The sequence below is a fragment of the Orbicella franksi genome, chromosome 14 (genome assembly GCF_964199315.1).
Source record: "Orbicella franksi chromosome 14, jaOrbFran1.1, whole genome shotgun sequence".
In the NCBI taxonomy this organism is placed as follows: Eukaryota; Metazoa; Cnidaria; class Anthozoa; order Scleractinia; family Merulinidae; genus Orbicella; species Orbicella franksi.
In genome coordinates this window covers 6,504,270-6,516,593 of record NC_138158.1, presented here as the reverse complement: position 1 = coordinate 6,516,593, position 12,324 = coordinate 6,504,270, and the positions used below count along the sequence as shown (strand labels likewise).

Here is a 12,324-nt window from a genome sequence, read left to right as displayed (position 1 = left end):
TCTTCCCTGCCAAACGAGGCTTTAACCATTCGCCGCGTTAAAGAAACAGTTGATTGTAAGATCTGATTAGATACCAAATGCATAAGAAATCACTGTAAGGGCTCACAGGTTACTGGAGTAACCAAAATTGGTGCCGCGGTAGGGATAGAGAATTATATCTTTCCTGATCCTCAGACCCTTTCTCTCACAAAGCCTCTTTTAATGTAAGTTTGTGAATGGATAGCGGTTTTTTTGTTGCTGGGGGCAACCCTACGATGGAGTAGCGTTCCATCAAATGCTTCTAATCGGTTCATGTTACGGAAATAAGTGCCTCTAGCTTTGAAAATTTAAGGAGGCACTCAACACTATTTACAGAATTTCTATAAACTTTGTCAAAAGCTGCGTCGGACTGTTACTATGGTAACCTACTGTGTCACGAAAACGACGTGTTAAACAATGACTGAGCAGGTCTCTGATACAATGATTGTAGCATCAACTGATAAAGAGTGGTTATAATGACCTATCAAAATCTAAGTCTTGGAAAGTGCTGGGAACTGTTAGAGCCACCTTTAAGGTACCTAACTTCAGGTTAAACGTATATAGACAATGACAATAAAAACAGCAAATCATTGTCCTTCTTTAAGGCAAAGCTTAAAACTTCGTAAATAATGCTCTATCTAATTGTTAAATTATCTTAAAATTAGTTTTATATTGTAATACCAATTTTTTTTATCTCTTGTCTTCCTTTTAATTTTTATTATGATTTGCAGGGCCCCACTGAAAACCGCCAAGGCGAGTGGGCTCCCTGGATAAATATTATTATCATTATTATTATTATTATTATTATTATTATTATTATATTATTATTATTTTGCATATGAGAGTTCAGTTTGCGATAAGGTTGAAAAACGACTTACTTCCACCAACTGATGGTTTCTCTCCAAAGTAAGTCATGTGTCTCCTACAGTAGAAGCCGCCAGCATTTCGATATTTTGGACCAATCCATTTAGCATTCGTTGGCAATCTGTTGACTCTTAACTGACCGCTGTTACCGCCGTGAATTGTGGCCGCTGGCCAATTGCTGTCGTCAAATCCGGTAGTATGCCAGTTTCTTATGGCTTGAGTTGTGCACTTCCATTTGTTGTCAGTAACGATGCCGTTTGCGAACGAAGCGGTGAGTCCTGCAGCGCCGCCACTGTTTTTCACATAGATGGCAACGACTTGAAGATTTTCAGGGAAGTAGAAGCTGTAAGAAAATTTTTAAATTTGTTTCAGACTGAAGAACAGCATCGAAATGTCAGCACAACTAAACATATTGAGAAGTAGACCTCAGGACATGCAACTTTTACCTGAAGTAAGACTCAAAAGCAGTGGCCATTTCTTCATTACAGATCCCTACACAAGTTATTTTGGAGGCAGGGGCCTCATGGTTAGTGCGCTCGTCTCCGGATCGAGCGGTCCGGGTTCACGCCCTAGCCGGGAACATTGTGTTGTGTTTTTGGGCAAGACACTTTACTCTCACAGTGCCTCTCTACACAGGTGTTCAAAAGAGTACCGGCGAATTTGAATTTAATGCTGGGGGTAACCCTGCGATGGACTAGCATCCTATCTGAGTGGAGGAGAAATACAAGTTATTTTATTACCTCACAGGAACATCCCATCTTCCATTGTCCCTTCCTAGGTATCTTCCATTGGCGTAGACCCATGCCTGATCATCTCCAGTAATCAAACCTTCCATTCCTGTTAACATCACACACGAACATTTGTTATATTCACTAAATCCTTCTTTGTACTATACAGAAAAAAATCACGACCACTCTGCTGGTCCGACTACGTTGCTACAGCTTTCCTTACTCAAACGCAAAGATAAACGCGATGGTCATTGGACGCAGATGCCATTATGTCTTTGCTCAACAGCTTTCGACCCAAACTTTAAGGATGAGTAATGAGTTACATACCACAAGCGGGAGAATTTTCCCATTTCAACTCCCGCGTCCGCCCCCTGCCTGCCCCGTCTTTCCCGCTCATGACAACAATCTCCTTTTCACTTGAAACGTTTTCCAGAACGCTCCAATTCACTTTAGATAATACACATTGAAGTATGCCTAAGTCGCAAATAGTTAAATTGCAACGTGTGCAGAATGCTGCGGCTAGACTTGTGCTGAACTTAAGAAAGTACCTGCATATTACTCCCGTGCTTTGTATGAACTTCATTGGTTAGCAGTACAACATCGTGTTCATTTTAAGATCTTAATTTTTTATGGATTTGCGACAAGTATATCATAGAATTAATTACCATTATGCCTAGATCTATATATAATTTTAGATCAAATCAAAGTTTATTGTTAGACCCTCCTAAAGGGAAAATGTTTGTCACTTTAGGTGATAGATCTTTCTCTGCTGCTGCTCCATATTTATGGAGGAGTTTGCCGGCTGAATTACGTGATATTCAGTCATTAGCTATTTCTAAATGTAAGCTGAAAACTTATTTATTTCGTATAGCTTTTAAAGCGTATCTTGCTTGATATTCACACTTATTTAGTATTACTAATTAAGTTTATTATCATTATTATAAATATTCTATTTTATTAATATACATGTAATTAGTTTTACAAATTTGAATTTTATTGTAGTATTTTAAGTTGTAAAGCGCTGTTGATCAGTAAATGTAAATAGTGCTCTAGAAGTTATTAAATTATTATTATTATTATTATTATTATTATTATTATGCGTTCCTCCCTTACACGTCAACTTAAGTAAAACACTCTCTATTATCAAAAGTTGTTTTTATCAAGGAGAGAACAGGCCAAGAACGAAAGTGAAAATGTATCCCTGCTGCGCAATATGTTAAGCTGTTTGCTGAAAAAAATAGTTAAGCCTTCAATTTGAGTAAAATGTTTTCTGTTCTCGTAAGTTTCTCAACAATCGAGTCAAGGATTATGGCATTTAAAATCGACTGCTATGCCCGTTACATTCTACCAGAGGGGTTGATGGCCTCTATTTTGCATAGGTTAAGGAGAGTACCTCTGCAGTATCCATATTTTCTATCCTCGTCATAGCTTGGCGATAGAGAGCACCAACGACTGTTAGCCCTGGCTGTGACGCATGAGTCGTACGTTTTTCCTTTGTAAACAAAAGGAAACACGCAACACTTGTTGTCTTTTGTTTTCATCCTGCACATGGCTGAGAAAAAAAATGGAAAAAAGGATCGCAAGATTTAGTGACGCAAAAAACTCAGCTTTTTATACGCAATACTAAGACTTCCCTATTTTCTGAGTAGGACAACCAAAAGAGTGCATCACTACTTAGGAAATACTCTCGCTATTTTATTAGATACGCCTATCAAATGCATATCGCGTCATTTGCCTGATTTGAGAATATTTTGGCTCTATGCTTGGCATATTTTAAGCATGCTTGAGATACAAAAACGTCCAAAATATTTGTAAAATAGAAAATGGAGCTATTTAGCGTCAAAGAGCTATTTAACGAGCAGACCAGTAGCCCGAAGTTTCTAAGTTTCGTCTTCTTAAATAGAATTATCAATGCTTCGTTGTTGTTTTTAATAATAAGACAATTATTCCACCCCCACTTATGGGTATGAAATAATTATGCTATCTACTATCTAACATCGTACGCTAAGAGAAGATCAAGGATAAGAGAGTTAATCCCATATAGGCCCAACCTCGTTCCCAGGGTCTTTTCCCTGGCTTGGGGGTGGACCCTGGGAACGAGGTTGATGTAGGCCTTATCCTCAATTAAGGTAATCTCTTTCACGTTATTTTTAGATATGGTATCCAGTCCTCCCGCGAATAATGTTACCGCGCGCGTTTTGTGAATGTTTTCGTGGAGGATGAAAATACGTGTGAAGCCGCTTGGGCTGTCCACGTGAGTAAGATTCGCATCACAGGATTGGCTATTTCCAGACCCTCCTGCGATTTCTGAAGCCACGAGTAAGGCCTATATAGAAGAGATTAAGTCTCTTGCCCTTCATGCTCTCCTGCCTACGCGCTTCCGCGGAATAATTATTTTATTAACATTGCACAATCTTGGTCAACACGTACGGCCAAAACCCAGTTCTCGTAGATAAAGCTTGTAGCAATGCTGTATTTCCCACACTTTCAAAATATAGCTGCACGTTTTCAATTCTTTTTTGATGAAAATTGAGAGGGTTGGCGAGTTCGTTATATTAGGTTAGGTTTCACTGTAAATTTGCTTAATTTATTTATCAGACAGGTCATTGTTTAGTCCCTGGTCAAATAAGTTTGACCTTGCTATTAATTGTGAAACCTAGATTGGAAAAAAGTGCCAATTACCTAGGCTCTCTAAGCTAGACAGTGAGTACTTCTTAAGTGTGATACTAAGCAACACTTGGTCGCCTGAAACAATTTTCTTTCTTGCCAGACACGCGAAGCTGTTGGTGCGATTTCTAACTAAAACATTTTAATCACAAAGTAAAACAATACAATAGGTAATTATAAAGATGAAACCTGAAACCTGAATGATTATTGCTATTTTGTGCCAATCAATCAGTCAATCAATCAACCAATGAATGAATGAATGAATGAGTGAATCAATCAATCAATCAATCAATCAATCAATCAATCACTAGTACATTTCGACCTTAATTGTTAACCTGGACTGGGATCATTCAGAGGGTCTTCAGATGAAACTATTGAGCTGCACTTCCATATGATACCGTTGTTATACTGTTCAAACTGGTTCTAACTTTCAAGTCTGTGATATTACCATTCAATGCATATGAAAGCTATTGAGCAGTACTTTCATATGATACTCTTTATTATGCTGTACAAGGTGGTTCTAAGTTTTATGTCTGTGGATGAAACTCTAGTGTGTGACCATTCAAATAAAAGCTATTGAGCGGTACTTTCATGTGATACTCTATTATTTTTTGCATCTGTGGAAGACGTCCTTGTACTCCTGGGAGTATCATAGTTTCATATTCAGGACGTCCGACGTGTTATCAGTATTATTCCTCGATAGTCTAAGGACTGACAAGCTCCTTTTAAGTTCATAGATGGCGAATTTTGAAAAACGTTACCTCAATTTTTCAAGTTTGTCGTCGTTCATAAATTACAATGCTTCGAGTTCAGCCATACCTTGTTGTTTTTAGCGAATCATGACCTCTTTAGCATTTTTCGTCCTTGGTTAATTGTGATTTTAAATTTATTTCTATTTCTAAAGCCACAACGCAGTTCCTTTAATTTGTTGCCTTATAGTAGTCCTGATTTTTTAGCCTTACATAGTGCGGCACAGGTTAAAATTCAGATTACTTTAAAGACAATAAAGAAAATGAATCACAGTTGAAAATCTATATCTGTGCCTTTTACGAAATTTCAGTTACCATTTTACCATGATAGCGAAGGGTTAGCAGTGATCTTACAAAATAATGTTTGAGCAGAAAACGAGAAAATATGGTAGAATTGTCAATTTGTCTTTGTTTAGATTGTATCTTGCCCGACATTTTATTTACACTGTCCACATGAACATTTACACGGATAGCAAAGCATCGAAACAAAAAGAAGGTAATATTGTTAACAGGAATATACCTACCTCCATCTCCAGCTTCTGTCAAACTGTTAAAAGGAAAAAATATATGAAAAATTTTCAAATTATTCAATGCGAGAAAAGGAACGAACAAATCTGAAAGACCTGCAGTGAAACGTATTTAAAAAATCAGCGCTATGCTTTGTTCAAACTAGCGAGAACAATAGAACTATTAAGAACTCGGCCACCATGCATTTAATTTTATCAAATAAACTCTATTTTACGAGATATATATACATCGCCTTTTCTCGACTAAGCTATTTCAGCGCCGAGAAGTCTGTTCTATTGTATCAAAACGAGAAATTTTCGTAACAGTACACGAAAACCGATGCAAAATACGCTGTATAAAAGAAATTTGTGAAACCTTAAAAGCAATAGGTTTCTTTAACGAATAAAATCAATGCATGATTCATGACGTATGCTAGCAGCCTTACAATATGTGACTTTATCCATTTTCTTCGTAAAACTTAACTATGTTCAGTGCTCTAGGTGCCAACTTAAAAACATCATAAAATATGTCTCCTAAAGAATATCCTTAACATTCTAGTGTTTCAAGTAGGTTTCTTTCTTCGAAAAGTTATAATTTTGGAATGCTGTATATTGAAACAGAACGCTCCTTGGTAGCTATAATTTTGTCTTAGATAAAACTTTCTATACGCGAACGCAATTATCTTCGCAGCGGCTATGCGCCGTTGGTTAAGTGAAAAACTGTTATTAAAAGAGAAATTTGTTTTTTAAGAGAAAGTCGTGATCTTATATTTTGTACTTACCAGTAGTTCCACGCACTAAAGAAAAACAAGATTAATATAATATTGGGCATGTTGACTGCATCAGAGTTGAAATAACTCATGAGAGAGAAGAGAGAGAAGAATTGACTGTCCAACCGCGATCGGGCCTAATGCGTGGAAGTTAATTTAGGGGTGAGTTACACACAAATAGCAAACCAATTACATGTGGAAGAGATTTAAATCCGATAAAAATGGCTGTTTGTTTAGTTTGCTTGGTAACAATTGCGTTTGTTGTTCTATTCATTTCATGTTGAAATTGGCCGGAGAATAATTTGGGCATGTTGGCTTTGCGCAACAGTTGTCCCGCCATTTGTTTGAATAAAACTGCTATCCTACTGCAAAAGCAGTTTTATTCAAACACAGCTCGAGACGGCTGTATAAATTGTCCTAGTGAACTGGCTTGTAAGGTCGAATTGAATTTAACAAAGCCGTGCTGGAGGTCTTTTGTTTCAGCTTATTTGTCGGATGTTTGGTAACTTAGTTTCGCCATTTCAAATTAACTACTAAACTCATTCTTAGTGACAAGCGCGCGGTAAATATTGAGTTTTTGTTTAGTCTTGGTTTTCAAAGATACTGAGTAAATAAGGTGATATGAAAAAATGGAAATATTGAATATGCATGTACATGACATACATACGTGTGACTATTCTTCGACACAAAAAAGTCTTCCCACCGCATGTTTAAAATTCTACAGAGTGATTTGACTTCTCAGCAGATTAGTTTCATTAATTATCGAAGTACTCTTTTGTGATCATAAAGATCTAATGAAATCGAACCGTTTTCAGTTAAAACTTCTTTATTTTTCAAATTGAAGTGTTTCATTGTCAGCATGTAAATATTAAGCAACCCAGAAAAATCTTAATCGCTCATACAACATTGCCATTAAAAAACATAATGAACTTTTTCTCTGTATTACAATTTCGATCATTGAAACTAAACTGGAATTTAGAATTTATTTTTTGGCTAACTATGCCAATAAGGTCATATGTCAATCAACGCAATAGGGAAAGAGTTATTAGCTTTTATCAGAAGAATAAACATCGGCAACTGCTGCTATCCATTGAAAAAAAGAGGACAAACAAAAATATTCTATCAACTCTAGATAGAATCGTTAGTATTATTAGATTAGTTAGATTTATTTAAAATTATTTCTTGTAAACCTAGCTCATTAATTGAGCCTAAGACTTCCAGAGAGTTTTAATAAACTACAACTAGTATAGAAAGCCTGAGTTAAACTAAAAAAGATCGTCAATTGAATCAGATATATACTACATGTATGAAGCACGGACTTGGCAGATGTTAGAGTTTCCGCAATAAAATACATTCTCTAAAAATTTAAAATAATTTTCAACGAAGAGCAGATAGATATTATATCAGTGATTTCAACTTAATCTAGCAACTAATAGTTGATTAAAACGCCACTAAAACAGCAATTTTTATTTTGACAACATATTGTTTTCTTTTACCTTTGCAGTTAAAAATTGACTACCTTACAGTATTTATTCAGCTTTACTGTGCGAAAACAAACTTGTATATTAACTTAGTAGCCAAGCGCAAGGGTCGATATTCACCCAGTAAGGTCCTGAGCAAGTTTGGTTAATAAGATATTTATTACATAACTTAAAATGTTTTTAAAAAAAGAGAATCCAACGATGACGGGCTGGAAAAACATCAATCTCATTGAAAAGGGACGTTTACAACCGCCTACCTCTTCCTTCTTAAGGAAGAAGAATAAGTTGGTACTAAAAAGAAAATACTTTTCATGTTAATTCTTTACAAAAGTGAGCCATCAAACTACAAAAGCATTTTGTACAGTGCTCAGTCCAGCAAAAAAGAAAATATTGGACAAGCACCAGACCAGTCGGATTCACTGATTTTAGTCGTGAAATATGTTAGTCGCGAAATAAAGAAAGAAAATGGCAACTTAAGAGCTAATTATTAAATGGTACTCGCAGCTTATGACAATAGTTCTTGAACAATTTAAGATGGAATCCACCAGAAGTTCGAGCAACGAGTGGACAAAAACCAAGTACCAAGATAATTTACATCGTATTGCAAACTTCTGTACGACTGTTTTAAATGTCTTCTCAAAAAAAATCATTCCTAGCGACACCAAACGTCGAAAACGAATGTTGAACTTCGTATGAAACGCTTGAAAGTACTTGTGAAATGAAACCGATGATGAAATTTTGCCTATGTTAGCACAAGTTCTCTGAACTTTGAAATTCATTTTCTCTCGTTCCCATGGAAAATTGTTTTCGGTGTTATTTCAGGCAATTATTTATGTATTTAACTTTAAGAAAATGTAAAAATGACTGTAAAATACTTAAAGTTATTGTGGTACCAGATTTTTGTCCAATAAAACCTGAAATTGCTCGATTTTCCATCGGATTTCGTCTTAAAACCCGAGAGTTGCTCGTTGTGATAGTCGGGTTATATGAGTGTGCTGGAGAAGTACTAGGTTAATTACGTCTATTGCTAAGTCTTGTGCGATCGTGCTCATTCAACTCTACAACACATGAACAGTAGATCCGGGCTAGTTCACAATTAAATTTATAGTGAGCTCAAACTGGCCATTCATCACGCGCCAAACTGCTAAAACATTTATGCTTTGTATGTACATGTATACGCCGGGCGAAACAAACTCGAAACTTAACGTTTTTCTGCATCGCCCGCCATATGCTTAGCAAGCAAACTTAATGAGCGCGGCATTTTTTAAACTATATAGTAAGTATCTGTATGGGGACATAAAAGCGGTCGTGGAAGTGTAAATTGAAGACTAGAAACAAACCCTAAAACTAATCCTATACCTAAAAGCTAACCGTTAAAACCAACTGTTAAGCTAAGATTTTTATTTCAGTCTACAGTCCGCAGTGTATAAAATGTAGACAGCAAATTGAAATTAGTTTTTGACTTTAAGTTTTTCTGATAGGGTCAGTATCACACTTTGTGTTTTTTTTAATAGTATTGAGGCTAGTTTTTTTTATTAGCCTGATTTTGGTTTTAGTTAGGCCTTGGCTTATAGTTTACAGTCCTCAACAAAATTCGTTTTACTCTGCCGATTGTAAAATATAAGGAGTATACTTTTGTTGCTGTTATCGTAATAATTTGTTTCACTTACATTATAATAATATGCTATGATTACTTGTTGATTCTTTAAGCAGCCACCACAGTACCACCTTGTACACAAGGACTCGATATTGGAATCATTCTCGACAAATCAAAAAGCATCAATTTACGTCACCTGGATAAAGTAGTCAACCTGTTGGGTGAACAAATTCAAAGTCGCCGCAGATGGAGATCACGTGGGCTTTATCACGTTCAATGGCAGAGCGAACTTAGAGTTCAACTTCGCTAATTCTCACTACTATGAGAAGAAAGCCCTTTTGGAGAAAATCGCCGGTAAACCACTAGAACTGAGATTTTAAACTCGCATCGATCTGGCGCTGGCAGTGGCGCGGGATAAACTGTTTACTAAGGAGGCTGGGGACAGATCAGACATACCAAATGTGTCCGTCACGGATGGCAAACATAGGGGTACCTACAAAGGTTTTGATTTCAAGGCTTTTGTTGATAACATAAACAAAACATTTAAGGTGGGTGGTATCTTCTTTTTCATTCGTTCTTTGATTTAGTTGTAGTCTTAAGTTTTTATTTTTTATTACTTCTGTATTTTAGACATTGAATTAATATTTTAGACTTCTTTTTTATTTTAAGAGGACCCTCCTGAAAACCACCTCTAGGTGATTGGAGGGCCTCCTCTTAAAATACTAATTTATTTTTTATTATTATTATTATTATTATTATTATTATTATTATTATTATTATTATCATTATTACCATTATTATTATTGTTATCATATTATTATCATTACTATTATTATTAATTCATCAGTGACTTATTATATTGATTTATTCATGCACGTTAAGTAACATCTTAGCATTTATTTCAAACTTTTCCTATCAAAAAGAATCCAATTTTAAGTTTCTTGACAGTAGCGACACTCTGCGAAAAGTATCAAATCCTGTTATTGGTTTAAGAGTCGCTTAAACAAAGTGACGGATGGACTTCACGTAGTAAAGCTCAAGTTGACTAACAATAGACAGATGCGGAAACTTACTATTGTTGAACCGACCAATCACTGTTGACAAATTTGACACGAGTCGTGTAGACAATATCATTACGGCTAGATTGCAAGACAATCAGTTTCAACCAGACATAACACAATCGGCTGACACTGAACTCATTTCAAATATCTGCGACGTCCGCTTGAGTTGTGGAAACGTCAGTCGCCAACAAAAGTTCTTTTCTGAAATACCATTACCTGGACGATCACACTAGATGAAAATTACTAATATTCCTGGGCAGAAACCATTTACTATGCACTGTTAACTGAATACCCTCGTTACTTTGAGCACTTAATGTTAACATCGTTTGTACCTCAGCCACGCATCTCATAAACGCAGATGCTCTTTAGGCTTTTCACGTAATCTTCCTCCGTTGTTGAGGGAGGAAGATTGTGTGACGAGCCCAAAGACTTTGACAAAGAAAGTGAGGCCACCCATAACCCCCCCCCCCCCCCCCCCCATATCGCACATGTAGTGTAGTAAGAAACGCACAAACCACTATGGTATCATGTCATGGCACTTAACATACATTCAACAAGAAAAGTGCGTTAAAATAGTAGCAGTGGGGATTGGTTCAGACGTGGATCACGACAGCCTTCAGTTGATTGCAAGGGAGGGGAGGCAGGTGTTTATCGGACAGAAATTAGCAAGGCTAACAGGAATAATTGAAGTAATCAATTCATTTGCTTTTTCTGGTGAGTTGGAATAGAAGCGTCTTGTGTTTTGATGGCTTCTCAGTTAAAGTTAATGATTGTAAGAATCGTGAATCTACTCTAGTTTAAAGTAGTATGACATTACCAGCACTTTAAACTTCATGGTTATAATAGTCATTCCAGGAATGATTAGGGTTAGCTTCGTTCACTTTCCTGCGTTTCTTTCGTTTGTTGACGACTTATGAACGAAAGAAATAAAGAGAAAGGGATGGAGGGAGGAAGAAAAGAAACAAAAAAGAAACATTTTAAATTTTTCTCAAGGCAACTTCAGAGCCTGAATTCACATCAAAGTATTGACATAGCAGGCTGTTCCCAGCTCTCTTATAGTCAGTGCCACGTGACTAGAAAGGACAAAAGGAGAGTGAGGAATAGGGAGAACAGAGGTTTTTCTCTTTTCCTACGTTTCTCATACACCAATTAAACTTTCCTGTCCCAACCCAGACTGAAAGGAACCAGGATCTAGGAACAGGCTACTTTATAGATAATACTATGAGAGCTATTTTGACAGTTAAGAGAAGAAGCCGTTTTAACAACATTGTATTTTTCAGATTAAAGAGGTTCAATATTTTCCAGGAAGCATTCTTGACAACACTGGCACAAATTTCAAGAACGGGGGCTGCAGTAATGTTGATTTCAATAAATATGACCTCTTATGTTCCGGACCTCCTTTATTGCAGAACAAAGGTTTTTAAAAGGGGAACCTGTAGTTTAATTTGGTCATTGAATGAAATGTCATCAAAAGAGCTCATTAAAATGCATTAGAAAAAGTTCCACGTGCTTTTCACAGTCTATGAAAAAACTATTAAGTTTCATTTCCAGGGCTCCTGTGGATAACAGAATCATCCTTTGACACTGACTGTGTTAACCTAGCTTGAATAAAATAAAGGTGTATGTAGGTATTAATTTAAAGCAGCTGTAATCCTCAGCCCAGAGTTGATGACAAATGCGACCTATGGTTTACTTAATGGCTGGCTTCAGAAATAATTACTGAATCAAAGCTTGCCTTGGACACCCAAGCACCCACCCATCACAGAAACTTAGGATTGAAAACTGGTCATCATACTTCCCAAAGCTAAAATCTCTTGCTCTCGGAGAAAACTTTATCATTGTAAGACAAGCAGATGCAAGAAGCTGTTATCCTGAATCACTGG

General features: G+C 36.4%; 1 protein-coding gene across 1 annotated transcript in view; it reads right to left on the bottom strand.

The window, feature by feature from the left end:
- The window catches only part of LOC145468077 (uncharacterized), a 31,597-nt gene extending 24,671 nt beyond the window's left edge, over nt 1-6,926 (bottom strand). The window contains exons 1-5 of the mRNA XM_081451747.1: nt 6,315-6,926; nt 5,551-5,573; nt 3,004-3,162; nt 1,623-1,719; nt 897-1,225 (exon numbers count right to left, since the gene is read on the bottom strand). Of these exons, the coding sequence (XP_081307873.1) occupies nt 897-1,225; nt 1,623-1,719; nt 3,004-3,162; nt 5,551-5,573; nt 6,315-6,394 (688 nt within the window). The 5' untranslated portion in view covers nt 6,395-6,926. The remainder of the gene's footprint in view (nt 1-896; nt 1,226-1,622; nt 1,720-3,003; nt 3,163-5,550; nt 5,574-6,314) is intronic.
- Between the last annotated feature and the right edge of the window lie 5,398 nt (nt 6,927-12,324).